Source organism: Ovis canadensis, chromosome 20 (assembly GCF_042477335.2).
Source record: "Ovis canadensis isolate MfBH-ARS-UI-01 breed Bighorn chromosome 20, ARS-UI_OviCan_v2, whole genome shotgun sequence".
NCBI lineage: Eukaryota > Metazoa > Chordata > Mammalia > Artiodactyla > Bovidae > Ovis > Ovis canadensis.
The window spans coordinates 47,775,278-47,799,574 of record NC_091264.1 but is presented as its reverse complement, the minus strand read 5'-3'; the positions used below and the strand labels follow the sequence as shown (position 1 = coordinate 47,799,574).

Below are 24,297 nucleotides of genomic sequence, written 5' to 3'. Positions count from 1 at the left end.
CAAGATGGAAAACTGATGATGAGAGATTGTGTGAGCAGCAATTCCATGTGCTTCCAAGGCCTCCTGTCATCTGGTCCAGCTCCTTTCTAGCTTTATTCTGGCATCTGCCCTGGAACCGTGCTGCTCCTGCTGCTAAGTCATTTCAGTCGTGTCTGACTGTGCGACCCCGTAGACAAGCAGCCCACCAGGCTCCCCCGTCCCTGGGATTCTCCAGGCAAGAACACTGGAGTAGGTTGCCATTTCCTGTCCAATGCATGAAAGTGAAAAGTGAAAGTGAAGTCGCTCAGTCATGTCCGACTCTTAGTGACCCATGGACTGCAGCCTACCAGGCTTCTCCATCCATGGGATTTTCCAGGCAAGAGTGCTGGAGTGGGTTGCCGTTGCCTTCTCCACCCTGGAACCCTACGTTCTATCAATAGCTATACTCAACCACTCTCTGCTCTAAGTGTGCCTTCACTCACCAAGCTTATTTTACCAGAAATAACCATCTGCCCAGTCTCTGACTGTTGAGCACTTCCTTCAAGACCACATCAAGATACAACAGCAACACTGGGAAGAACTAATACATACTGAGTGGGAGGCACCATTGAAGCATTTTGTGTATAGAATTCATTTTATCCTCACAAAAACCATGTGAGATTGGGGCTATTATCATATGCCCATGATACAGGGGAGAAAATAGGCAAAGAGAGGATAACTTGTCCAAGGAGAACTAGTAAGTGACAGAGGCAGCCTGGCTCCAGAGGCTACGGGCTGCATTTTCATCCAATTTTATTCTCTTCTGCCTCTAGAAATGTCACCTTCTCTATGCAGCTGTTCATCCATCTCTCTCTGTATTTGGCTCTCATTCTCTCTTGCATGCATGCGCTCTCTCTCTCTCTTTCTCTCTCTCTCTCTCTCTCTCTCTCTGGCTTTCATTCTCTCTTTCTCTTTTACTCTCCCCACGGTTCAGACTTAATGTCTCTTCCTCAAGTGCCAGCATTTTGTGCAAACACATTCTATCGCACTTATCTCTATTATAGTGATTTGTTTACATATCTGCTTCTTCCATTAGAAGCTAGCCTATTAGCTGCTTCCGTACAGGGAGTGTGTCTTAATGAGTGGTGAACCCTCAGAAGTGAACATATAAAAAGCTATGTGCTATTATATGGTCATTTAAAACAATTACTGCATTTTTACTTAGAGCCAGGCATTGTGCTGGCACTACAGAAAAAGATGATGAATAAGGGCACTAAAGTTTCTGCATATCTAATGTGTCTGTGTGTGTGTGTGTGTGTCTGTACAGAGGTGAAAATGGATTTTTGGAGAGGACTAAAAACTGCATAGGCTTGGGTACATATGCGTAGAACTCTCCTTGATCTAACGTTTGGGTTGCTGGGAGCTTGGTCTAATGTTTAGCTGGTCATTTGATGTTGTTGTTTCTTAGTTGCTCAGTCGTGTCCAACTCTTTGTGACCCCATGGACTTTAGCCCATGAGGCTCTTCTGTCCATGGGATTTCCTAGGCAGGAATACTGGAGTGGGTTGCCATTTCCTTCTCCAGGGGATCTTCCCAACCCAGGGATCAAAGCTGGTTATTACTACATTACTTTAGTACAAAAGTATTATATTACTTTTGCTTGTAAAAGCAAAATTTTCCAGCCAACCAACCCTGCTCTTGGACACAGAGCAGGTTATACTTTCCAATCCTGGGAGAGACAGATGGAAAAGATAGACCTGCCTAGTCATGAGCAAGTTAAGTTGTCTCCTGCAGTCCTGAATAAACAATCAGATCTTCATCCTTAAACATGAAAGTAAAGTCCAAATCATCAGACACCTGAGGAAAAGCCAGCACCCTGAAAGAGTATATGATGGTGGTGGTTTAGTCGCTCAGTCGTGTCCGACACTTGCGACCCGATGAACTGTAGCCTGCCAGGCTCCTCTGTCCATGGGATTCTCCAGGCAAGAATCCTGGAATGGGTTACTATTTCCTTCTGCAAATTAGAGATTATAAAGCTACTAAAAATGAAACATAACACTGGAAAGAAGAGATGAAATAAAATGAGATGTAGGAAAAGTAAATTAACCTCTCATGTTTCATTATAGGAAATCAATCATTAATGTATCAGTTAATAAGTCAGTCAGTCAGTCAGTTCAGTTACTCAGTTGTGTCCGACTCTTTGCAACATGAACTACACCACACCAGGCCTCCCTGTCCATCACCAACTCCTGGAGTCCACCCAAACCCATGTCCATCGAGTCGATGATGCCATCCAACCATCTCATCCTCTGTCGTCCCCTTCTCCTCCTGCCCTCAATCAAGATGCTATAAATAAGTACACTATTTAGGGTCATGGAAGAAGCCACTAGAATAATTTCAAACAGGATACATTAACAGCGGTTGCCTCTGAGAAAGACTGGGGGAGGCCAGGGGTAAGGTCAGACTCTATTGACTCACATAATGAAGACAAGATAGCCTCTATTTCTGCCACTGCGGCCTTTGTATAGACTGTAAGCAAATCACTGTTGTGTTAGATGTTACAAAAAAGGAGTATCAAGGGATATATATTGTTTAAACAAAAGGCTTTTTCCTAAACTAAGGTTGTGGGAATGCCTCACTGAGGTAATGATATTTAATCTGTATCTTGAAATATGAGAAGTTAACTAGAGTGATCCTGGCCTAAGGAGGAATTTGTTCTTTTTGTGTTGGGAGAAGGGGGCCATGAACTAAGGAAAAAGAAAGAACCGTGTTCTAGATGAAACAGCCCACATGCTCTGCACAGAGCGTCTGGGATGCCAAGGCCACCCAGCTACATGCCCCCAACCTCCAACATGAACAACGCCCCCTAGAGTTGTGCAGCAGGCTGTACTGGATGATGAGAGTAAGCAGTGGTGCAGGGTAAGGTTTCCTACAGAAAACAAAGATCAGGCCAGAAGAGGCAAGAGCAGCTTGAGGATTGCAGAGGACAATTTAGAGCAGCCACTGTGGGGAAAGCAGCCGAGGGTCAATCAGAAGTGAGTAGGGACCTGATGGAGGAGATGACCGGTGCCCCAGTGCTGGAGGACTCTGGCTTCCTCTCAGTCTTCCGTCTCCAGCACAACGCCAACCTCAGAGTCTAGTCCATAGGAAAAATGCCAGTAAGAAACTCTGAGCTTGTCATGCCCATATCTTGCCCCTGGATAAATCTACTATCTGCTCCAGGGGAGGGTCAAAAGAACAAAGAACCGATCATGTTTGTTTTGTTGAACAGTCTCTTCCAGAGTGAAGCTTCCCAGGTGGCTCAGTGGTAAAGAACCTGCCTGCCAATGCTGGAGACACGGGTTTGACCCCTGTGTCAGGAAGATCCCCTGAAGAAGGAAATGGCAACCCACTCCAGTATTCTTGCCTGGATAATTCCATGGACAGAGGAGCCTGGCAGGCCCCAGTCCTCCTCACAAAGAAATGGACATGACTTAGCTACTAAACAGCAACACTTTCAGAGTCCTGCATGATGCCATGGGACTAAGAAATGAAACAATGCCCAGAAAATAAACAAAGCTTATATTAAGAGCTTTCTCTGTTGCAGAGAAACAGAAAGCAGCCCTTTCTCTGTGCAGTTCTTGCACATTGCAAGAATGTTGCAATGTGACAACATACTTACACATTTTTGCATTTTATTTAATCTATTCTTGAAAGAATTTTAAGGCTGTCTACTATTACTTCCTCTATTTTACAAATAAGAAAATCTAGGCTCAGAGAGATAAAGTAATTCACCCAAGAACAGACAGACAGAAAGTGATCAAACTAGCATTTACTCCCAGGTAGGGGTTGCAGTACTCTTGCCTGGAAAATCCCGTGGATGGAGGAGCCTGGAGGGCTACTTTTCACTTTCATGCATTGGAGAAGGAAATGGCAACCCACTCCAGTGTTGTTGCCTGGGGAATCCCAGGGACAGGGGAGCCTGGTGGGCTGCCGTCTATGGGGTCACACAGAGTCGGCCACGACTGAAGTGACTTAGCAGCAGCAGCAGCAGCAGGGGTTGCAGAGAGTTGGACACGACTGAAGCAACTTAGCACACAAGAACACACAGTGACTCAAAGATCTCCCTCCCTGTGGACAGATTCTTCTGAAAAGGATGAGAAAGTAGGTGCATCTTATCTCTGTTCAAAATGTCCCAGATTAAACACGCTCTTCATCACAGAGCTCTACACTTCTATAGAGCATTAAAAAAAAATGGGCAGGAAACATTATATACGTACATTACCACTACATGGAATTCAATCTAAACCTGTGCAAGGCAAGACTCCCTCTGAACTCAAGCACTAAATTTATTTTAAAAATCCATCCAGATTGCTATTTCAGTTTTCCCAGAAATTTGGTAAAGGGCAAATCTGTGAATCTGTGAGCTCCTTGAGGTCAACACTTTGTCTTAACTTGTATTCCTCTCCAATATCTAACACAGTATCTAGTTCCCTTTAGAAACTCAATAAAAGTTTGCTGAAGCTAGGTGTTTTAGCTCCAAAAAAAAATTGTTCTCTCCAATCTAACCTCCTGGTGACCTCCACCACTCCAGATGGCACTGGTAAGAATCATGAATCCCCAGCAGCACCTGAGCGCCTTGCATGCTTTGCTCTGTCCTAAAGTGTATTTGCTGGAACTTCCAAAGGTATCAGAGCCTTGAAACCCATGGAAGGCTTGTGCCTCTTTAACTATGTGAGTAAAGCCCAGCGCTAACCGAGGGCGCATGGGAGCCTACAGGTTCTGGACACAGGCTCTGGAGTCAGACCTCATCACTCTGTAGACTACAGAACTCTAGCCAGATCACTACAAATCCCCATGCCTCAATTCCCTCCACTATCAAGAATGACAAGAGCAGGCATCTACAAAGGTTGTTGCGGAGGATTAAATGAGTTAACGCAGCTAAAGTAACTCAGAACAGTGACTTACACAGAGCCACTGCTGCTGCTAAGTTGATTCAGTCGTATCCAACTCTGTGCGACCCCATAGACGGCAGCCCACCAGGCTCTGCCACCCCTGGGATTCTCTAGGCAAGAACCCTGGAGTGGGTTGCCATTTCCTTCTCCAATGCATGAAAGTGAAAAGCGAAAGTGAAGTCACTCAGTCGTGTCTGACTCTTAGCAACCCCATGGACTGCAGTCCTCCAGGCTCCCCCATCCATGGGATTTTCCAGGCAAGAGTACTGGACTGGGGTGCCATTGCCTTCTTCGCAGAGCTAGCACTTCTTAAAAGCTAGCTGTTATTCATGAGGTGTGGCTCATTTAAAATGCCCTGTTGAAGGCTCCAAGGGAAGGCAGGAGGCTCCTCTCCACACATTTGCAGACACCTCTCCAGTCACCCCTTCTGTCCCACTGAAGTGATTTGGAATGTGCCAGACAGGGCACTGACCTTTTCAACATCAAGTTTAATTAAGGCTGGTGAGGAGCTAACATGAAATGTTTCATGTCTTTCCATGTAGTTCAGTGAGAAAGATTTATTAACTCATTAAAATGTCTTGTTAGTTATTTTCAGCTGCTCAGAATGACTGCTCTTTCCAACCAGCCACTTCTCCCAGTGAAGGCCAAGAATAGAATCTGACCGGGTTGACTTCCTAGGCTGGCATTTGAGTCTCTAGACCATGTTACTCCAACAGGAGGATCAAAAGTTTAAGCAAGTGTGGAGCTTGATTAAAACTCACCTGCCTCTAGTGACTGCAGAAGGCTGTGGATGTGTCAAGGTGAGGCCGTCAGGCTAGAACCTTCTCCTGCTTCTCCTTGCTATGGAGTGTTGCTGGTGTTTGAGGAATCCGGTGCCAGGGAGATTGGGTTCCTGGGATGTGCTGACCTTGCTTCCTGAAGACCAACTGTCTGAACCCATTAAACTCCAGCTAATTCACCCCCCTCTGCATTTAGCCCATCGGACTGTGTCCAGTTCTAAAAGGACCTCAGCTGCTTCCCCATCTGCCTCACCCTATCTCTTCAATCAAGTTGCAGATGTCTCCTGCTAGTTTGTTTTTGAAAGCAGCAGAAATTCTCTTCAATATACAATTCCCCAAATTTCTTTCTTACCCCCATACCCACCAGGGCTTCCCTTGTGGCTCAGCTGGTAAAGAATCTGCCTGCAATGCAGGAGACCTGGGTTTGATCCCTGGGTTGGGAAGATCCCCTGGAGAAGGGAATGGCTACCCACTCCAGTTATTCTGGAGAATTCCATGGACTGTATAGTCCATGGGGTTGCAAAGAGTCAGATACGACTGAACAGATTTCACCTCGCTTCTTCAATTCCCAACCTGAAAATTGTGCTTAACTCCAGTGGGCAATAGTAAATCTGCATTTGCATTGTTTGTCAAGGTATGCTTCCTCTCTGTTCTTTCTATTGTTCTCTGGTTAGACTCAGTTCAGTTCAGTCACTGAAGTGTCCGACTTTTTGCGACCCCATGGACTACAGCACACCAGGCTTCCCTGTCCATCACCAATTCCCAGAATTTACTCAAACTTATGTCCATTGAATCAGTGATGCCATCCAACCATCTCATCCTCTGTTGTCCCCTTCTCCCACCTTCAATCTTTCCCAGAATCAGGCTCTTTTGCAATGAGTCAGTTCTTCCCATCAGGTGGCCAAAATATTGGAGTTTCAGCCTCAGCATCAGTCCTTCCAATGACTATTCGGGACTCATTTCCTTCAGAATGGACTGGTTGGACCTCCTTGCAGTTCAAGGGACTCTCAAGAGTCTCCTCCAACAGCACAGTTGAAAAGCATCAATTCTTTGGCACTCAGCTTTCTTTATAGTCCAACTCTCACATCCATACATGACTACTGGAAAAACCATAGCTTTGACTAGACGGACCTTTGTTGGCAAAATAATGTCTCTGCTTTTCAATATGCTGTCTAAGTTGGTCATAATGTTCCTTCCAAGTAAAAAGTGTCTTTTAATTTCATGGCTGCAGTCACCATCGGCAGTGATTTTAGAAGCAGTAAAACATGGTGGTTAATAAAGTGAGCTGAGAGGGGAAGAATCCAGACACTTTTTTTACTAGTTGTGACTTTTAGCAAATTATTTAATTCATGTCTCTCACACTTTGACAATGGTGTAGAAGTCATAATAGTACCTTCCTCATATGGCTGTTGTATTAAATTTTTGAAAAACCAATTAAAGGTGCTTAGAAAGACTGTTCATCAACAGTTAAGTATCAGATTTTAATACTATCAGGTTTGTTGTTGCAGTTTTGTTGCAGTTGTTATTGTCACAAGCTGCTGGTGGGCAGGGGTCCAATCACCCATTCATAGGGCCAAGCAGAGACAGATATTTAATAAGCTTCTTTGGATAATGGCTATTGATGAGGATAAGAAAGAGGGGAGAAAATGCCAAAAAAGGTCTGGGTTTTTAATAAACTAAAGTAGGCAAAAATGATTTCCCTAGCAACCAAATTTCTGAATGCATTTCCACCATCGTCTCTAGCTTCCTATTTATTATGACAATTTCCTGCTTTCAAATATTGAACACTAAACAGGAAATTAGTTAGAGGACGATGGTCTCCAGCCAAAGAGAGGAAAGCAATTTCCGTGGCAGAAGTAACCAGACACTCTTGCTAAGACATTTTCTTCAGAAAATGGATATAATGAACATGGACCTTGAAATAATCTCAGTGGACTTAAAAGTTTCACTCCTAGAAATGAAGGGCAAAATTCCACTTCACCTGAATAGCCCAACTCGTCATCATGATTATGTTTTAATTTCTAACTGGAGGTTGCCTTTCAGAAATCCAAAGGAGGATCTGATGCTGCAGTTGGAAAGTGTGTGCACCCCTGGTGATGCCCTCATTGCGTTGGGGTCACTTATATGTACAGGAGCAGGGAGGCTAGGATGGAGCCTGGAGGCACAGTGCTATAAATGCAGGTGTTACCTATTTAGGGTCTTTGGACACTTTAATCACTAGAAATTGGTAACAGGCCAGACAAATTCAGGCAAGGCTTTATCTGGACTCCTGCCACAGCACAACAGAGCAAAAACAAGTAAGGAGGGAGGGCTGGTCCCTTCACTGGAGTGCAGATAAGGGCAGATTGGAGGGTCGGGCTGGAGGGATGGCTTAGATGGTCTGCCCACCCACTTGGTGGTGCCGTGTACAAGGATCATGCCCAGAATCCAAGGTTTTTGGCCTTTTCATACTTTCCTGTTCATAATTTGCCCCAACTGCCATGCTTGCTGTTATTTTTAGTCCCGAATAGTTTCCTTGTATTTTGTTGATCAATGCTCCATTTAAAGTATTATCCCTGTGATTAACCCTTACACAATTAAAACAAAACTCCTTAAGCAACACCATAATTTACATCTATATCTGTATGTTTAAATACTAGACATCTATGGCTCAGCAGGTGAAGAATCCACCTGCAATGCAGGAAACACAGGAGATGTGGGTTCGATCCCTGGGTTGGGAAGATCCCCTGGGTTGGGAAGAAAGAAATGGCAACCTACTCCAGTATTCTCACTTGGAAAACCCCACGGACAAAGGAGTCTGGCGGTCTGCAGTCCATAGGGTCTCAAAGAGGCAGATGTGACTGAAAGACTAAGCATGCAAGGATAAATAAACATTTCATTAATGATGAAGATGATAAGTTTTAAAACGTCACACTAATGTGATATCCATAGCAGTATCTGGTTACTCACTAGCATTTCATAGGAAGTCTGCCACTCTGGTCATTTCACAGATAACCACATTCACATAACAGAAAGTTTCCAGTATGCATCCTGTGGTTATTTCACTTGGGCTCATGAGTTGGAATTAACAGTAACTAAGGCTCTAGTGAGTGAGTGAGTGCAAGTCGCTCAGTTATATCTGACTCTTAGTGACCCCATGGACTATACAGCCCATGGAATTCTCCAGGCCAGAATATTTGAGGGGGTTGCCTTTTCCTTCTCCAGGGGATCTTCCCAACCCAGGGATCAAACCCAGGTCTCCCGCATTGCAGGCGGATTCTTTACCAGCTGAGCCACAAGGGAAGCCCCAACTAAGGCTCTAAGGTAAATACAAAGATGAAACCTCTGAATTTTACATATAAACAGCTTGTGTTATCACTGTTGTTGTTTAGTCACTAAGTCTTATACAACTCTTTTACGACCCCACGGACTGTAGCCCACTAAGGCTCCTCTGTCCGTGGGATTTCTCAGGCAAGAATACTAGAGCTGGTTGCCATTTCCTTCTCCAGGGGATCTTCCCCACCCAGGCATCAAAACTTCATCTGTATTGTATGCAGGTGGGTTCTTTACCACCAAGCCACCAGGGAAGTGTGATCAATGTAAATCTTCCCAAAATTAATGCCAAGATGATAAAACGTCAAGCAATTTGATCCACCCCACTCTCATCCACAGAGATACACACTAGCATCACCATCCATGCCATTTCAAGATAAAACATCCTGAAAGTTAATCAGCAACTTTAGTATTAGTCAAAAGTTGTGAACCTAGCTGATCCAAGCTAATCTATGTACAGCAAGACTGAAAATATGAGCTTTGGAAAGTATTTTTGTCAATAATGGAAAAGTACCAATAAAGAAATCAATTCTGGCTCAAAGACAGATAGTAAAGATGTAGTAAGAAGCCAGGGAAAGTTGGCAGGAGTTTCAAAAGCAGCAGCCAAAATCCAAGTTAGAAAGCTAATAATCCTAATATCTAACAGCTGTGGAATGGTTATTCTCTGCTGACTACTGTACGTGCGCTCTTTCTGTATGGCCTCCCAGGTCAACAAGGTAGCTGCTATTCTTTTCTCTTTTATGTAGATAAGCAAACAGGCTCACAGAAGTTGAAAACGTTGTCTAGGAAGTGTTGTCACATAGTAAGTGTTCAAAGACAAAATTCACACCAGATCTGCTTGGTGCTGAAGCCATGTTTAAGCTCTAGGGAAAGTTGAAGTGACTCAGAGAAGGGAGTAGAAGAGGCAGCAGACGGAGGACAAGCCCTGGTCACCCGGGCCCTCAGTGGATGAGGTATTCTGGCTCAGCAGCACACCAAGAGCCAAGGCCACATGTGTCCACCCATGGCTTCTGCGTCTCACGGGAAGTAAAGAATCCAAAGATGGTTCTGCAGCAACTCCTGGGGTCCTAGTTCTTCCCCACCGAGGACCTGACAATGCCCCAGGGCACTTGCCTCAGCTTTGAGTTCTTTGTCTTAGGCTATGCCGCCCTAGGTGCAGAACCCGATATGGAGATTTTCATCTGCTTTGTTGAGGGAAGGTTCTTAGAATAAGAGGAATAGTGAAAACAGGAGAGGGCAGAGGGGAAAGGTGAGCAAAGATATATCTCAGCTAACACGTAAGCTGATCCCACAGGGAGTTCTGGAGCACAGACTGCACCAGAGTTAGTCCCACCTTGAGAGAGAGAGTGGCCATCTTTTCCACCCATGTCAGTCAGTCATTGACTATAAGTCACCAGGGGGAGAATATAACCTCCCGGAAAAGGCAGCTTCTGTTTGGCTGAGGGGAATTCTCTGTGTAGTCAGCACTCATAGCATTTGGGGGACAGGTGCCTTGGCCAAGGAAAATGGGGTCTGGATGGGGCCCCAACAGTGTCTCCTATACATACCCGGTTACCCATGAGTCAATGAAGAAACAGATAAAATTACAAAAAACTATTTAGAGCCAAATAACAACAGCAACAACAACAGCAAAAAAAAAGGATTCTCTATCAAAGCTTGTAGTTATAGCTAATGTGATACATACTGGTTCATTTACAGCCTCAAAAACATATGTTAGAAATGAATAAAGCCAAAATATATTAGAAAGGCATTCAACTTGAGTTACAGAAAACACACAGAAAGTAGAAGGAAAGAAATATTAGTGATAAGAAAAGAGAGCAATAATGAAATAGAAAAATAGCACAGAGGATCAAAAATTCTATACTTTAAAAACATGAATTAAAAGAAATAACCAGTATTATTGAACAAAAAAGAGAAAGGCACATATAAACTATATTAGAAATGAAAAAAGAGAGAATATGACTAGATTTACACAAGTAGTTTTAAAAGTTCTAAAATAATACTATACATAGTTTTGGCAAATAAAGTTGAAAACATGAAAGTAATGAACTTTCTAGATAAATATAAATTGCCAATTTGATTCAATAAACAGAAGACCTGAATAGATATATAACCTTAAAAGAAGTTGAGTTTTTTAAAAAACTACTTCAAACATACAAACACAACCCCAGGCTGAAAGGTTTTACAGGTAATCAAGAAAGATATCACCCATACCTACAATTGTTTCAGTGAGTAGAAATGGAGGAAAAGCTTTCTTCCTCATTTTATGAACAACTATAATAATACTAAAACCAGGAAGAGGTCAAATGAGAAACAATAAAAATAGATCACTTCCATTTACAGACATCTATATAAAAGCTCTAAATATTAACAAAGCAAGTTCAACAACATGTAAAAATGAATATACATACTACCAATTATTACTGTTTGTCCTAAGAATGTAAGAATGGTTTATTAGGGGGAAATTAATGAAGTTCATAACATTTAATAAACTAAAGAAGAAAAATAATGAAAATCTTAAAGGTTGCAGAGTCTTATAAAATTCATTCATAGTTCATTCTTTCAGTCTTCAAATAAAACACCTCTTAGAAAACTAGGCATTAAAGAGAAATTTACCTGGATATAAGGTATCTATTAAAAAATAAGCAAATATTAAGCAAATACTAGAAGAATTCCGTTAACATCAGGAGAAGACAAAATTAACTACTATCGCTGCTTCCATTGAAGAAATGCTAGAGGTTCTAGCTAGCTGGATAAAGTAAGAAAAAGATGATGCTTAAGACCGTAACAGAAGAAAACAAATGTTACTATTGCAGATAGTATTGTAATCTTCATAAAAGTCCTGCAGAAATTAACAAACCTACCTCTAATAAGAAAGTTTAGCATGGCGCTGAATACAAAATCAATACACAGAAATCAGTGACATCTCTAGATACCATTAATTAAAAATTGGAAAACAATCTTTTAAGTTACTCCATTCACAATAGCCACAGAACTGTAAGATAACTGTAAGATGGCTGCCCTGGTGCCTCAGTGGTAAAGAATCTGCCTGCCAATGCAGGAGATGGGAGGTCCAATCTCTGGGTCAGGAAGATCCCCTGGAAAAGGAAACAGCAACCCACTCCAGTATTCTAGTCTGGGAAATTCTATGGACAGAGGAACCCGGTGGGCTACAGTCCATGGGGTCACAAAGAGTCAGACACGATTTAGTGACCAAGTAACAACAATAAATAAGATGACTGGGGGTGAACATATTAAAAGATGTTCAAGACCTTTACAAATGTTTGGAAGGAACTTTTTAAACACTTAGGTAAATGGTTGTTTAAAAAAAAATGCAAAAAACAAGCTATGTCTTCTTAACTGCCCAAGTGAAAATCAAGTTCCAAGAAATTACCATAGCTGTCAAGGAAATAATGGTACAAAACTTCTTCTGCCTGTCAAAATCATTTGATCCAAGTGGAAACAAAAAGCTTCGGACCTGCCATTAGTATTGAGGTGTATTTTTAAAAGATGAAAGGCACATTGATGGACAAACTAAAGTAAAACATGGCAAAAAAAGAAAGAAAAACAAAACTCCTATACTGCCCTCAAAATGGAGTTTGCAATTAACGTCAGTCAGTATTCATCTTTGCAAAAATCAAAATGATTTCCACATTCAGCCGTGTAGCCAGCAGAAATTTCTGATCCTCAATGCATGGAATTCCTTTGAAAAAAGAAAAAAAAATCACAAAAACACAAACTTTTTTTTATTCAAAAATAACAAAGTTCTTGTAAGGTAAATAATGTATTTAGCATGAAGCATGAATTATTTTCATATAAATATAGAAAATAGAGAAAAGGCTATGCCTCTAATTTTTAAGCCCTTAGGCTTAGAGGTTCTTTTGGTTTTCTTCTTTTTTCCTTTTTTTTCCTTTCCTTTTTTTTTTTTTCCCTTTTTTCCGATTATTTTGTTTTGGTTTTTTGAAGCAGGTGTTTAAGGTTTAACCTTCTTCAGGGACAAATTCTGACTGTTGGGGAGCTTACTCTGCAATACAAAAATCTCTTCATGTTCTGGTAGGGCCTGGATGGCGGCGCTCTGGATTGCCTTGTCTGCACTTCAGCCCCTGGCCCCTCTGATTCTCTGTTGAAAATGTGTGTCCTTTCTGTCTGTCTGTGCATGTTTACCATGATGCAATAATCTGAGGGCAAAAAAATAAATAAATAAAAATAAAATAAAATAAATTAAATAAAATAAAATTTATAGATAAGATACCTCGATGTTATAAAGACCCATGCAGTTCAAATCAAAATCTCAACAGGTTTTTTCACAGAACCTGACAAGCTGATTCTATAAGGACCAAGATATTTTTGAATTGAGTAGGCAGAATCACTCAATCAGACATCACTTCTTTTTATAAAGCTACAGTCAGTAATTTAAAAAGTGAAGTTTTGGCATGGGGAGCCCAATTAAAACAGAATGGAAGCAGACCATCAGACCAGAAAATCTCGGGGAAAACCACCCTGTACGGTTGCCCTCATGGACTTCCCAGGTGGCCCTAGTGGTAAAGAATCTGCCTGCCAATGCAGGAAACAAAAGAGATGCAGGTTTGATCCCTGGGTTGGGAAGATCCCTTGGAGAAGGAAATGGCACCCCACTCCAGTATTCTTGCCTGGAGAATCCCATGGACTACAGTTTGGTGGGCTACAGTCCATGGGATCACAGAGAGTCAGACACTACTGAAGTGACTTAGCACCATGTATGGGTCATTGGAACAACAGACTGATTCCAAATAGGAAAAGGAGGACATCAAGGCTGTATATTGTCACCCTGCTTATTTAAATTATATGCAGAGTACATCAAGAGAAACGCTGGACTGAAGGAAGCACAAGCTGGAATCAAGATTGCCGGGAGAAATATCAATAACCTCAGATATGCAGATGACACCACCCTTATGGCAGAAAGTGAAGAGGAGCTAAAAAGCCTCTTGATGAAAGTGAAAGAGGAGAGTGAAAAAGTTGGCTTAAAGCTCAACATTCAGAAAACAAAGATCATGGCATCCGGTCCCATCACTTCATGGGAAATAGATGGGGAAACAGTGGAAACAGTGTCAGATTTTATTTTTTTGGGCTCCAAAATCACTGCAGATGGTGACTACAGCCATGAAATTAAAAGACGCTTACTCCTTGGAAGAAAAGTTATGACCAACCTAGATAGTATATTCAAAAGCAGAGACATTACTTTGTCGACTAAGGTCCGTGTAGTCAAGGCTATGGTTTTTCCTGTGGTCATGTATGGATGTGAGAGTTGGACTGTGAAGAAGGCTGAGCACTGAAGAATTGATGCTTTTGAACTGTGGTGTTGGAGAAGACTCTTGAGAGTCCCTTGGACTGCAAGGAGATCCAACCAGTCCATTCTGAAGGAGATCAACCCTGGGATTTCTTTGGAAGGAATGATGCTGAAGCTGAAACTCCAGTACTTTGGCCACCTCATGCAAAGAGTTGACTCATTGGCAAAGATTCTGATGCTGGGAGGGATTGGGGGCAGGAGGAGAAGGGGACGACAGAGGATGAGATGGCTGGATGGCATCATGGACTCGATGGACGTGAATCTGAGTGAACTCCGGGAGATGGTGATGGACAGGGAGGCCTGGCGTGCTGCGATTCCTGGGGTTGCAAAGAGTCGGACACGACTGAGCGACTGAACTGAACTGAACTGATGGGCCATTTGTCATGAACAATGTTTCCTGCATCTATGAATATAAGAAATAGATATGCTTCACAAGGAGAGCTGGATACCTGCGGGCTTGGTCATTCCCAGCCCAAGAGATCACAGCTAATAGTTCTAAAAGAGGGAAGGAATAAAACATGGAGCAGCACATGCCCTTTTATATTGAATACTGTCATAAATATTTTTGGCTTGCTTGTTATTTTCTAATTTTTCATTAGACAAAAACCCTGCCTTTCGATACTTTAGATAAGACATGCGTTCCATTGTATCTCATTACTGTCAGCCATCCTGAGATAAAATAAAATAATAATTACCACACTGGTGAAGAAGCAGCATCAGATTAAATCTGAGGAGCCTGACCCCACACGGCTCCCTTTGGATCCGCTTCTCCACAGTCACAGCCTCTAATCTAATACCCTTCTAAGGAAGAGCACTCATTAGCGGAAGATAAAAACTTCACGTTTTCTTGAGTATAAAATAAACAGAATTTGTCAAAAAAAAAACACCTTCTAAATTAGTATCTTCTTTTGTATATTCACTGACTCCCCACTCTCCCACCAAAAAAAAATTCCTATTATGTAATTTAGGACTCAACAAAGAGAAAGGATGTGTCTTGGCTGCTCAGCCTCCATAACAAAATATCACAGACTGAGTGGCTTAAATAACAATGATTTTTTTTATAGTTCTGGAGCTCAAATTCCACAGTCTAGGTGCTGGCAGATTGCGTTTCTAGTGAGGCCTCTCTTCTTGGCTTGTAGATGGTGACCTTCCTGCTGTGTTCTCACAGAGCCTTTCCTCTGCACGTGTCCAGAAAGAGAGAGTGTGTGTATGTGCTTAGCTGCTCAGTCATATCCGACTTCTTGCAACCCATAGCCTGCCAGGCTCCATGGGGTTCTCCAGGCAAGAATACTGGAGTGGGTTGCCATTTCCTTCTGCACAGAAAGAGAGTAAGCTCCTCCAGAGCCTCTTCCTCTTCTTATAAGGACAGACTTATAAAACAGAATCCCACCTCATTTAACCCCAACTGCCTCTATAAAGTGGAGAAGGCAATGGCACCCCACTCCAGTACTCTTGCCTGGAAAATCCCATGGACGGAGGAGCCTGGTGGGCTTCCGTCCATGGGGTCGCTAAGAGTTGGACACGACTGAGCGACTTCACTTTCACTTTTCACTTCCATGCATTGGAGAAGGAAATGGCAACCTACTCCAGTGTTCTTGCCTGGAGAATCCCAGGGACAGGGGAGCCTGGTGGGCTGCTGTCTATGGGATCGCACAGAGTCAGACACGACTGAAGCGACTTAGCAGCAGCAGCAGCAGCAGCAGCAGCAGCAGCAGCAGCCTCTTATAAAGGCCCTCTCTCCAAATACAGTCACACTGTAGGTTGGGGGCTTCAATCTGCAAATCTGGAGGGATGTAACTTAGTCTATAACAGGACCATCCTCCAATCTTGGGCCAAGAACTTCCCTAAAACACCTGAGAACTTGGGGTAGATCCCACTACAAATTAATGAGGGGAAAATAGCATGTTCAATCAATGGTATTAGTGCAATAGGGACGGGGCTGGCCCACAGCCGTTAGTGACTGTTAGTGCTGGACCAGATACCATGAGAACCTGGGTGGGGGGACAGTTAGGGTGAGACCCAGAGTGTAATTAGAGAGCCACTTCGTCAACGGTCAGCCTGACAGTGGTCCTCGTTGCAGAGAGTGCAGTGTGAGTCGGATCAAAGCCTTCTCCCCCGGGTTCTCCAGGCCCTTGGTTCTTGAGTGAGCTAGTGGCCTGGGGACAGGGTGGGAACTGTGTCCCGCAGATTGCTCAGAGAAACTCTGAGGAGAAGGAAGAGAAGTCAGAATATTAGGAACCAGAGTCAGGGGAAGGCCAGGACAGTCACCAGAGTTCTATGCATCCAAAAAGAACAAATACGATGAAACCAAGAGGAGTGTCTCATTGAATTTTAAACTTGAAGTGTATTTTTTTTTTGCAATTCAAAATCATTTTTGTTATTACTAAACCCATAATAAATGGAAACAGAAGTGTAGGACATGTCCGAATTATTTGTCTTGTTAATGAAAGATCTAATTTGTGAGGGCATTTGAGAGACCTGGACAATGATCTAATAGATTACAGTTCCATTCCGAGGGGAAAAAAAACACTTAGAAACCTGCAGGAAAGCTGTATATTTATTTTCATAAATAAGAATTTTATAGCCAATACATGCTAACCATTTTACAATACCTTGTAGAAACTACAGTCCTTGTTGGTTGTGGGAAGTTTCTAGTGACAATTAGTCATATGGTCTAAAGAGATTTGACTTTGGCAATCTAGATGCCTCCTCCATTGCTCAGGTTTGCCCTTGGAATAACAAAGATACAGAGGTCAACTGCACATTGACAGTTGACAGGTACATAAATGTGCTCTCTGTTATGGTAACTGAATCACACACGTTGTTATTATGTGTCAAGAAGGCAAAATGGGTGTGCTTAATTGCTTTTGTTTTTCAAGCGCAAAAGGAAAAAAACAATTTTAACTCAATAGAATGAAGGCAGTGAATCTCTCACAAACCAAAGCAGAATTTTAACCAATCTCTTTGTAAAACTGAATTTATTCCTATAGCTCTAGCTACAAAAATGTGAGTAACTTTCTCTGTTTTAAAGATATGTATATTTATCATAGCAAAAATTCTGAACCTGTGTTTCTCTAATATCATTTCATAAAAGAAAAAAACAATTTTTTTCCTAAAATTCCTCAAATTTTTATCAGCTAAACAACATATATATGAAGCTATAAAAAAATTTCTTTACATAATGAGGTTTAATACCTATGCCAAATAGAAACAGAAGTATCTTTTAATATGCTAAATTTCCACATGGTTCAAATCAAAAGTTACTATTATGCTGGTGAAAAATATCATATACAAATTAATACATGAAATATTAGCAACACAACATTATAAACAAACAACTATTCAAACACATTTTAATTATATAAAACAGATCTATTTGCTAAAAATAATACAGCAAACTTATAGAGTGAGAAAAAATAGAGCAAACATATTTTAGAGTGAGCACTGATACAGAAGTAAAAACCTAAATGCTCATAATTTGATCAAAACATAAATAAATTTCCTTATAAAGAAGAGTTCTAAACATAAATCATACAAAAATGATGAGCTCAACTTAATTTTTACATAAAACTTCAATAATCACCCATTATCTTTGGACATATTAAGGATTTAAGACAAAGGAGAAACATTGAAGCCAAAAAATAGGTTTTCTGCTATCTTCTAAAATTGACTACTATCATTTCTTCTTGCCATATGCCATTACATTAACAATAACTCAAACCTTCAATTAAAATATATAGTTTAAGCAGATGAAACTACAGAGAACTCATTTGGTCCCATTCATAGATTAAAGCTAAGTGTAGTTGTTGGCTCAAGTCAATGAACCTGCATTAGTCATCTCCTGATTTTATGAATGCTTTATTGTTATCAAGACTTTTAAAAATTCTTTTCTAATTCCCCATATCCTATAGGACATTGTGCCTCTTCAAAAACAGTATTTTTCTTCCTCATCAACATGTGGGGGCACATATTTGTTTTCCATCCAAGTCACTTAGACTTCATGGTAAGAAATATACACATTTCATGTAGTAAGAACAAAATCAGACCCATCCAAATACCAGGATATTTTCTGAAAAGCAAGAATCTTACACTTTTTACAAAAATGATATTTAATAATGAAGAACTGTACATGCTCGTCACCTCAGAAAAGCAGACTAACCTTAAAAAAAAAAACTGTTCCATTTCAGGATGTATCACTCATACAAGGAACCTAAAAATCTTCTGCCCTGAATTTGAAAATTAGATAAACTAATAGATTAACGAGTCAGACTTTTATTCTTTTTGTAGTGAACTTGGCTACTTGATACCAGAGTCCTCTCTAGATGTTCATAGAAATCACACACACATTAACAAGCAGTAATGACTTTCCACAGATCCTGTGTTGGCAGGACATATTCTGCACCTAAAGTTTTTGGTACTTAAGACTGATGACTGAAGAACTGTACTCTGTAGTTAATTTGGGAAAATAAGCTTATATAGAGAGATACATATCTCACCCTTCCCTAGAATTTTCCATTAAAATGCTGGTAGATTTTTATTTTGAGAAGAATTTAAAATATCCTATAGTCTTTGGGAACTAACTTTTAAAGCACCATGATATACATCATTTCTTAGCATTTCCTAACAGTTTATATCCATTGCTTCTCTCAAGAGCCTTATTGTATTAATAATGCTGTGCCTGAGGAAGTCTTTTTCAACATTTTAAAGTGTGTGAGTGCATCTGTGTGACTGTCTGTTATGTGTCTATGTGTATCTATGTGGTCTATTTCTGTTCAGATTGGCAACAGTTCAGATGTGAAGCTTTCTGCTTAGCAATTAGTCTACTTTCTAAATTTTTGCCTTGGCTCCTTGTTGAGCAAAAAAGGAAAGGATAGAGCTGATCCTTTAGGAGAGTCAGTTAACAAAATAAAGAAGACTTCCTGTTGTTCAGTGGCCACAATTTTAGCTGGGTGAATTTGCTTTATCCTTTGGGTAGAAGACGGGGTATTCAGTGAAATTTTGGGGGATGTTGGTTTATGAGCTATAAACTAGAAGAGTTAACATAAGTTCATATTAGTATGGCTTCACAGTTGTGAGCCTACAGAGAGACCTGACTGACTCCAAGTCATATATATATATATATATATATATATATATATATATATATATATATATATATATATATGGGTCTATGCTTACAGATGACAAGAATTAACACAGAATAAAATGGGAGGCACAAGAGGGTATTAATCTCTTCCTATGAGTCTGGCTTTCTAATACCACCCCTCCAAAAATGTCTTAAATAAAAAGTCATCCTATGATCATAGAGAAATATAATGAGTAAAAAGTTATCTTATGGCCAGGGTACCTTGTTTTATATGAGAAATCCATGGATGCTCAAATGCTATTTAAATAGAACCTAAACCAGATAAACTGTCCTTTGCGTGAAAAATGACTTTAGTTCAACTCGATGGACATGAGTTCAAGTAAGCTCCGGGAGCTGGTGACGGACAGGGAAGCCTGGAGTGCTGCCATCCATGGGGTGGCAACATAACTCCCAGTGTTCCATTTCAACTAACAAACCCATTGTTAACAAGTGTGTTAAATGCAATTAAATTTAAGAAAAGCATTTGATTAAAATTAAAACTATGAAAAATAGAATAAAAAATTAAAACGGAAAACTGTCACAAGAAATAACAGATCAAAACATTCTATGACTGGTCACCACATAAAACCTCCATTGGTTTTTTATAGAACCCTTTATAAAACAATACCGGAAGCCTAACCAAGATCTCTTCTGCTCACTCACATAAATGGTCTCCAAATCAGTCAGTGAGTCTCAATTTGTGGAGCTAATCTGCCACAGAGGCCACCATTCCCAAAAGAAAAATATCATTTGGGAGGTGAATTAATTTGCATCATTTGTGTTAAAATCATCTCCAAAATGACCCTTTACAGAAATCATCTGTTAATTATTTCTTCTTTGATAAGACAACATTTTTTTTTCCCTTAGTAACATATGCTTGCAAAGTGTTTTAAAGTCATTAGTGATTGTTCATTCCCCAAGTTAGGTCACAATTATATCTTATAGATGCTAAGTCACTTCAGTCGTGTCCGACTCTATGTGACCCCATAGACAGCAGCCCACCAGGCTCCGCTGTCCCTGGGATTCTCCAGGCAAGAAAACTGAAGAGGGCTGCCATTTCTTTCTCCAATGCATGAAAGTGAAAAGTGAAAGTGAAATCGCTCAGTCGTGTCCAACTCTTAGTGACCCCATGGACTGCAGCACACCAGGCTCCTCCATCCATGGGATTTTCCAGGCAAGAGTACTGGAGTGGGATGCCATTGCCTTCTCCAATCTTATTGATAGGTGGTGAATTATTCACGTACAAGTATTATATCCCAATGTTAAAACTTTCTGCTACAGTTATTGTAGCCTATCACTTTCTTCAGTATATTTAAATACCAAACTTTGTGTTTCATTTAAAGTGACATTGTGCTTCACTAAGATGACTCTTAAAAAGTTCCTCCAAACCTAAATGTTAAGTGTGTGTGTATGTGTGTGTGTGTGTGTGTGTGTGTGTGTGTGTATTAGTCGTTCAGTCATGTCTTACTTTGCAACCCCATGGACTATAGCCTAGCAGGCTCCTCTATCCATGGGATTCTCCAGGCAAGAATATTGGAGTGGGTTGCCATTCCCTTCTCCAAAATGTTAAGTATGATGAAGCAAAGAACAGGAAAAAAATGAGAGACAATATCTTTATTGAAGAAGGAAGAGACAGATAAAATCTTCATTAAAGAAAGAAGAATCACCTTGATAATTAGTTATAATTTCTTATATGCAATCTTTTATTTTAATAAACTATTTGAAATCATTAACTCTAGACCCAATAATAGTGTAGGAATTTAACATTAAAAAACAAAGTAGTCTATTGCCCTAGCAACAAAGGTTATTAAGATGATTGCCTATCACCTGCAAAGCTTTATACTGTCTCACTTGAAAAAATAAGCTTACTAGTAGAAAGAACAATCTAGAGCTTATATTAGAAATATAGTCCCCCATTTATAATTCATCCTCCTAAATTAATACACCTGTATATCAGTATCTCTTTCCAATACTGTTATAGTCACTGCATATACTTCCTATTTATGGAAAATATTAAAATAGCTTTTAAGAAAAATATATCAGTTTTCTATAGTATTATTGAGCTCTTTATATAACTTTAATTACAAGATGATTGGTTATGAAACCTGGGGGGGGGGTAAATCTTTCAAAATCATCATTAATAATGAATTCTATGAAAGCACAAGAAGTTAAAATTGCAAATTTCTACATAACTAACAAAAAATATTCTTTAATATGAGAAAATATATTATTCTCATATTTAAGGAAGAACTACATCATCTCTTAAAAATTGAAAACTAACGTGACCTTTTTCCCCTACATATACCTGATGAGGCAATCTAGTTTAATTAACCCTAGAACTGTAATCAGGAACTGGTTTCATTATGACACTTTATAAACTTTTTTCGACAATTTCTCTCCTATAGCTTCAAATTATAGAGAAAAGAATCTCCTTAAAAGTCTAAATATAACTGACCATGAAAAGAAGTATTTGCTGATACCCCTAAGAGAAAAAAAATATGACAGGGCAGTTCTAATAAAAAATAACATAAAAAGCAAGAGAAACCGAGGCATAATAAAATCTTATAGCCTAGGTTTTTTTTTTTTCCTACTACACGGCCTTGCTCTTTTTGTTAAAAAAAAAAAAAAAACTGTTTGGAGAAAATTCAATCTTTGGAATACCCAATATTGAGTTTTCTAATATAATAATATGAAGAGAGGAGTATTATTGGTAATGGTAGACTGGATCAGCTAAAATCCATAGGATACCAGAGTTTGTAAACCACCCAGACAGGCTCAGAGATAGAATTAGGTGTTCCTTTCTGTAGTTCCTTCCTGAGTGTGTATCATTTAAGCCGACGATTAAAACCTGCAGTACTTAAGGGAAGGGCACGACAATATTGTGGCGGAATACATTGAGTGAGTACTTCCTCCTTCCAAAATGAATATCTTGCATTTTCCTTTTAGTTCTGTTAAGGTGGATTTGGGCTAAGGAGGAAGAAAGAAGGGAATGTCAACAAGACACAGAAACATTTCAGTCTATTGCCCTCTTCAAATTATCTCTGAAACTAAGCTGCAATTAGTTTATTCAAGAGTTTATTGCTTTAAAAAAATAGTACATGCATTCCTATTATCTTTTTTTAAAATTCTATGCCCTCTTAGATAAGTGCTTTAGCATAAGCTGCCATCCAATAATCTCACTTCTCAAGAACAGGTATGGTCCTGTGTTTTTTCATCTTTACAAAAACAAGTGGCTAACTGTCTTCCAGTGCAAAATCCCCTCTATTACGCTTAATTTTTCTACATGACTTTTAAAAACATAGCTCATAAAAAGAAGTCACTCTCCTTTAGTAGCTATTCAAAGTTATCTAGTCTTTCCCATTAGCCAGGCCTCTGCTTTTAAATTTCAGTAGGTAGTATTCAACCACATTGTCACATTATGTTTAGCAATAGCTATATACTTCTTCAAGTATTTAATCCTTCATTTTTCTTATACTCAATATGCTTTCTTTTAAAAAATCATCCATGCTATGACAAATTATCCTTGTTTTGTTCGTTGTCATCATTTTCTTGTGGACTAGTGATTTTTACTTCTGGTTTTGGTGGTCTTTGAGGGTCCAAATCAGCCTGAGGGAAAAATAGATGAAAACAAAGATATTTAGCTCCTTAGTTACAGAGGCAATAAAATTTACAAGGAAAAAAAATGACTCAGTATTGTCTTTAACCCTTATAAATAGTTAATCCTTGTAAATAATCCTATAGAAATACCTCTTCATGTCCACTGCCAGCTCCTTGAGACTTTATTTCCTCCTCCGCCGCTTCTTGAGGCTCATTATTAACCTGCCCCAGTTCCTCGCCGTTTTCTTCATCGGTCCCTCCGTTCACACGAGCAGCAGAACCCGCCTGCTCCTCCCTGTGATCCAGGATCTCCTCTGCTTGCTCTGGAGCTTCAGGCTCCTGCTGGTCTCCTCCTTCCTCTTTAACTTCACCATTCATTCCTGAGAAGTCTTCCTTCTGTTCCACCTCCTTGTTTTCCTTCTCTTTATCTTCTTCCTCATCTACTATTTCTGCTGGCCTCTGATGGATCAAAAGAAATAATGGATAGGAAGCAGACTAGAGATTTTTCCATGGCACATTATAATCATATAATAATTATAGTATGACTGTCAAGTAAAACTTCCGTACGTTTGCACATATACAGTATGTCCTGTGTAACCTCTACTGAATAGCTATAGATACCACTCTTCAAAAATATTTTCTCATTGAATTCTCACAATGATCCTACAAGGTTGGTAGTATTCCCATTTTACAGGTGAGAAAACTAAGGTACCAGGAGATCAAGTATCTAGGTCAAGATTCCACTGCTTTTAAGTGGAAGAGCCAGAATGAAAACAAAGCATGTGACTCCAAAATTAATGTTCTTACTCCCCATGGCAAAGAGGAAATTAAACTATAAGATCCTTGGCCAATGTTTAGTGGAATGTCTGGCCCAGAGGAGGAGATTAAAAACAAATCCTTTGGGGAGAGGTTATCATCCCCACCACTAGTGTTTGGTATATATTTAAATTTCTAAGTGTGAAAAAAGGGGACGACGATGCCAAGGATGTGAATCCAGGTTTTCTAAAAAAAGAAATGTGGACAGCTTTCCACATAATGCCTAAGAAAGCTAACTGTATATCTGCAAATACAAAAATTGATTGTCGTGAAGATCCAAAGCCAAGAAACAATAAGTTCTTTCTATAAAAATGCTTAAGTACTTTATAAACTCCAAAGGAGTTTTTACTGTTCTTTGGATACATGTAAGTCTATTTTAAAAGAGAACAAGAAGCAAAATTCCAGAGGCAAGATTTTGGAGAGAGAAAGACCCAGGTTCAAGTCTTGGCCA

General features: G+C 40.1%; 1 protein-coding gene across 3 annotated transcripts in view; it reads right to left on the bottom strand.

The window, feature by feature from the left end:
• Positions 1-21,032: 21,032 nt before the first annotated feature.
• DCDC2 (doublecortin domain containing 2) overlaps positions 21,033-24,297 on the bottom strand; it is a 141,615-nt gene continuing 138,350 nt past the window's right edge. For all 3 annotated transcript variants that reach the window (XM_069563829.1, XM_069563827.1, XM_069563830.1), the window contains 2 exons: positions 23,181-23,489; positions 21,033-23,039 (listed from right to left, as the gene is read on the bottom strand). In XM_069563829.1, the coding sequence (XP_069419930.1) occupies positions 22,941-23,039; positions 23,181-23,489 (408 nt within the window). In that variant the 3' untranslated portion in view covers positions 21,033-22,940. The remainder of the gene's footprint in view (positions 23,040-23,180; positions 23,490-24,297) is intronic.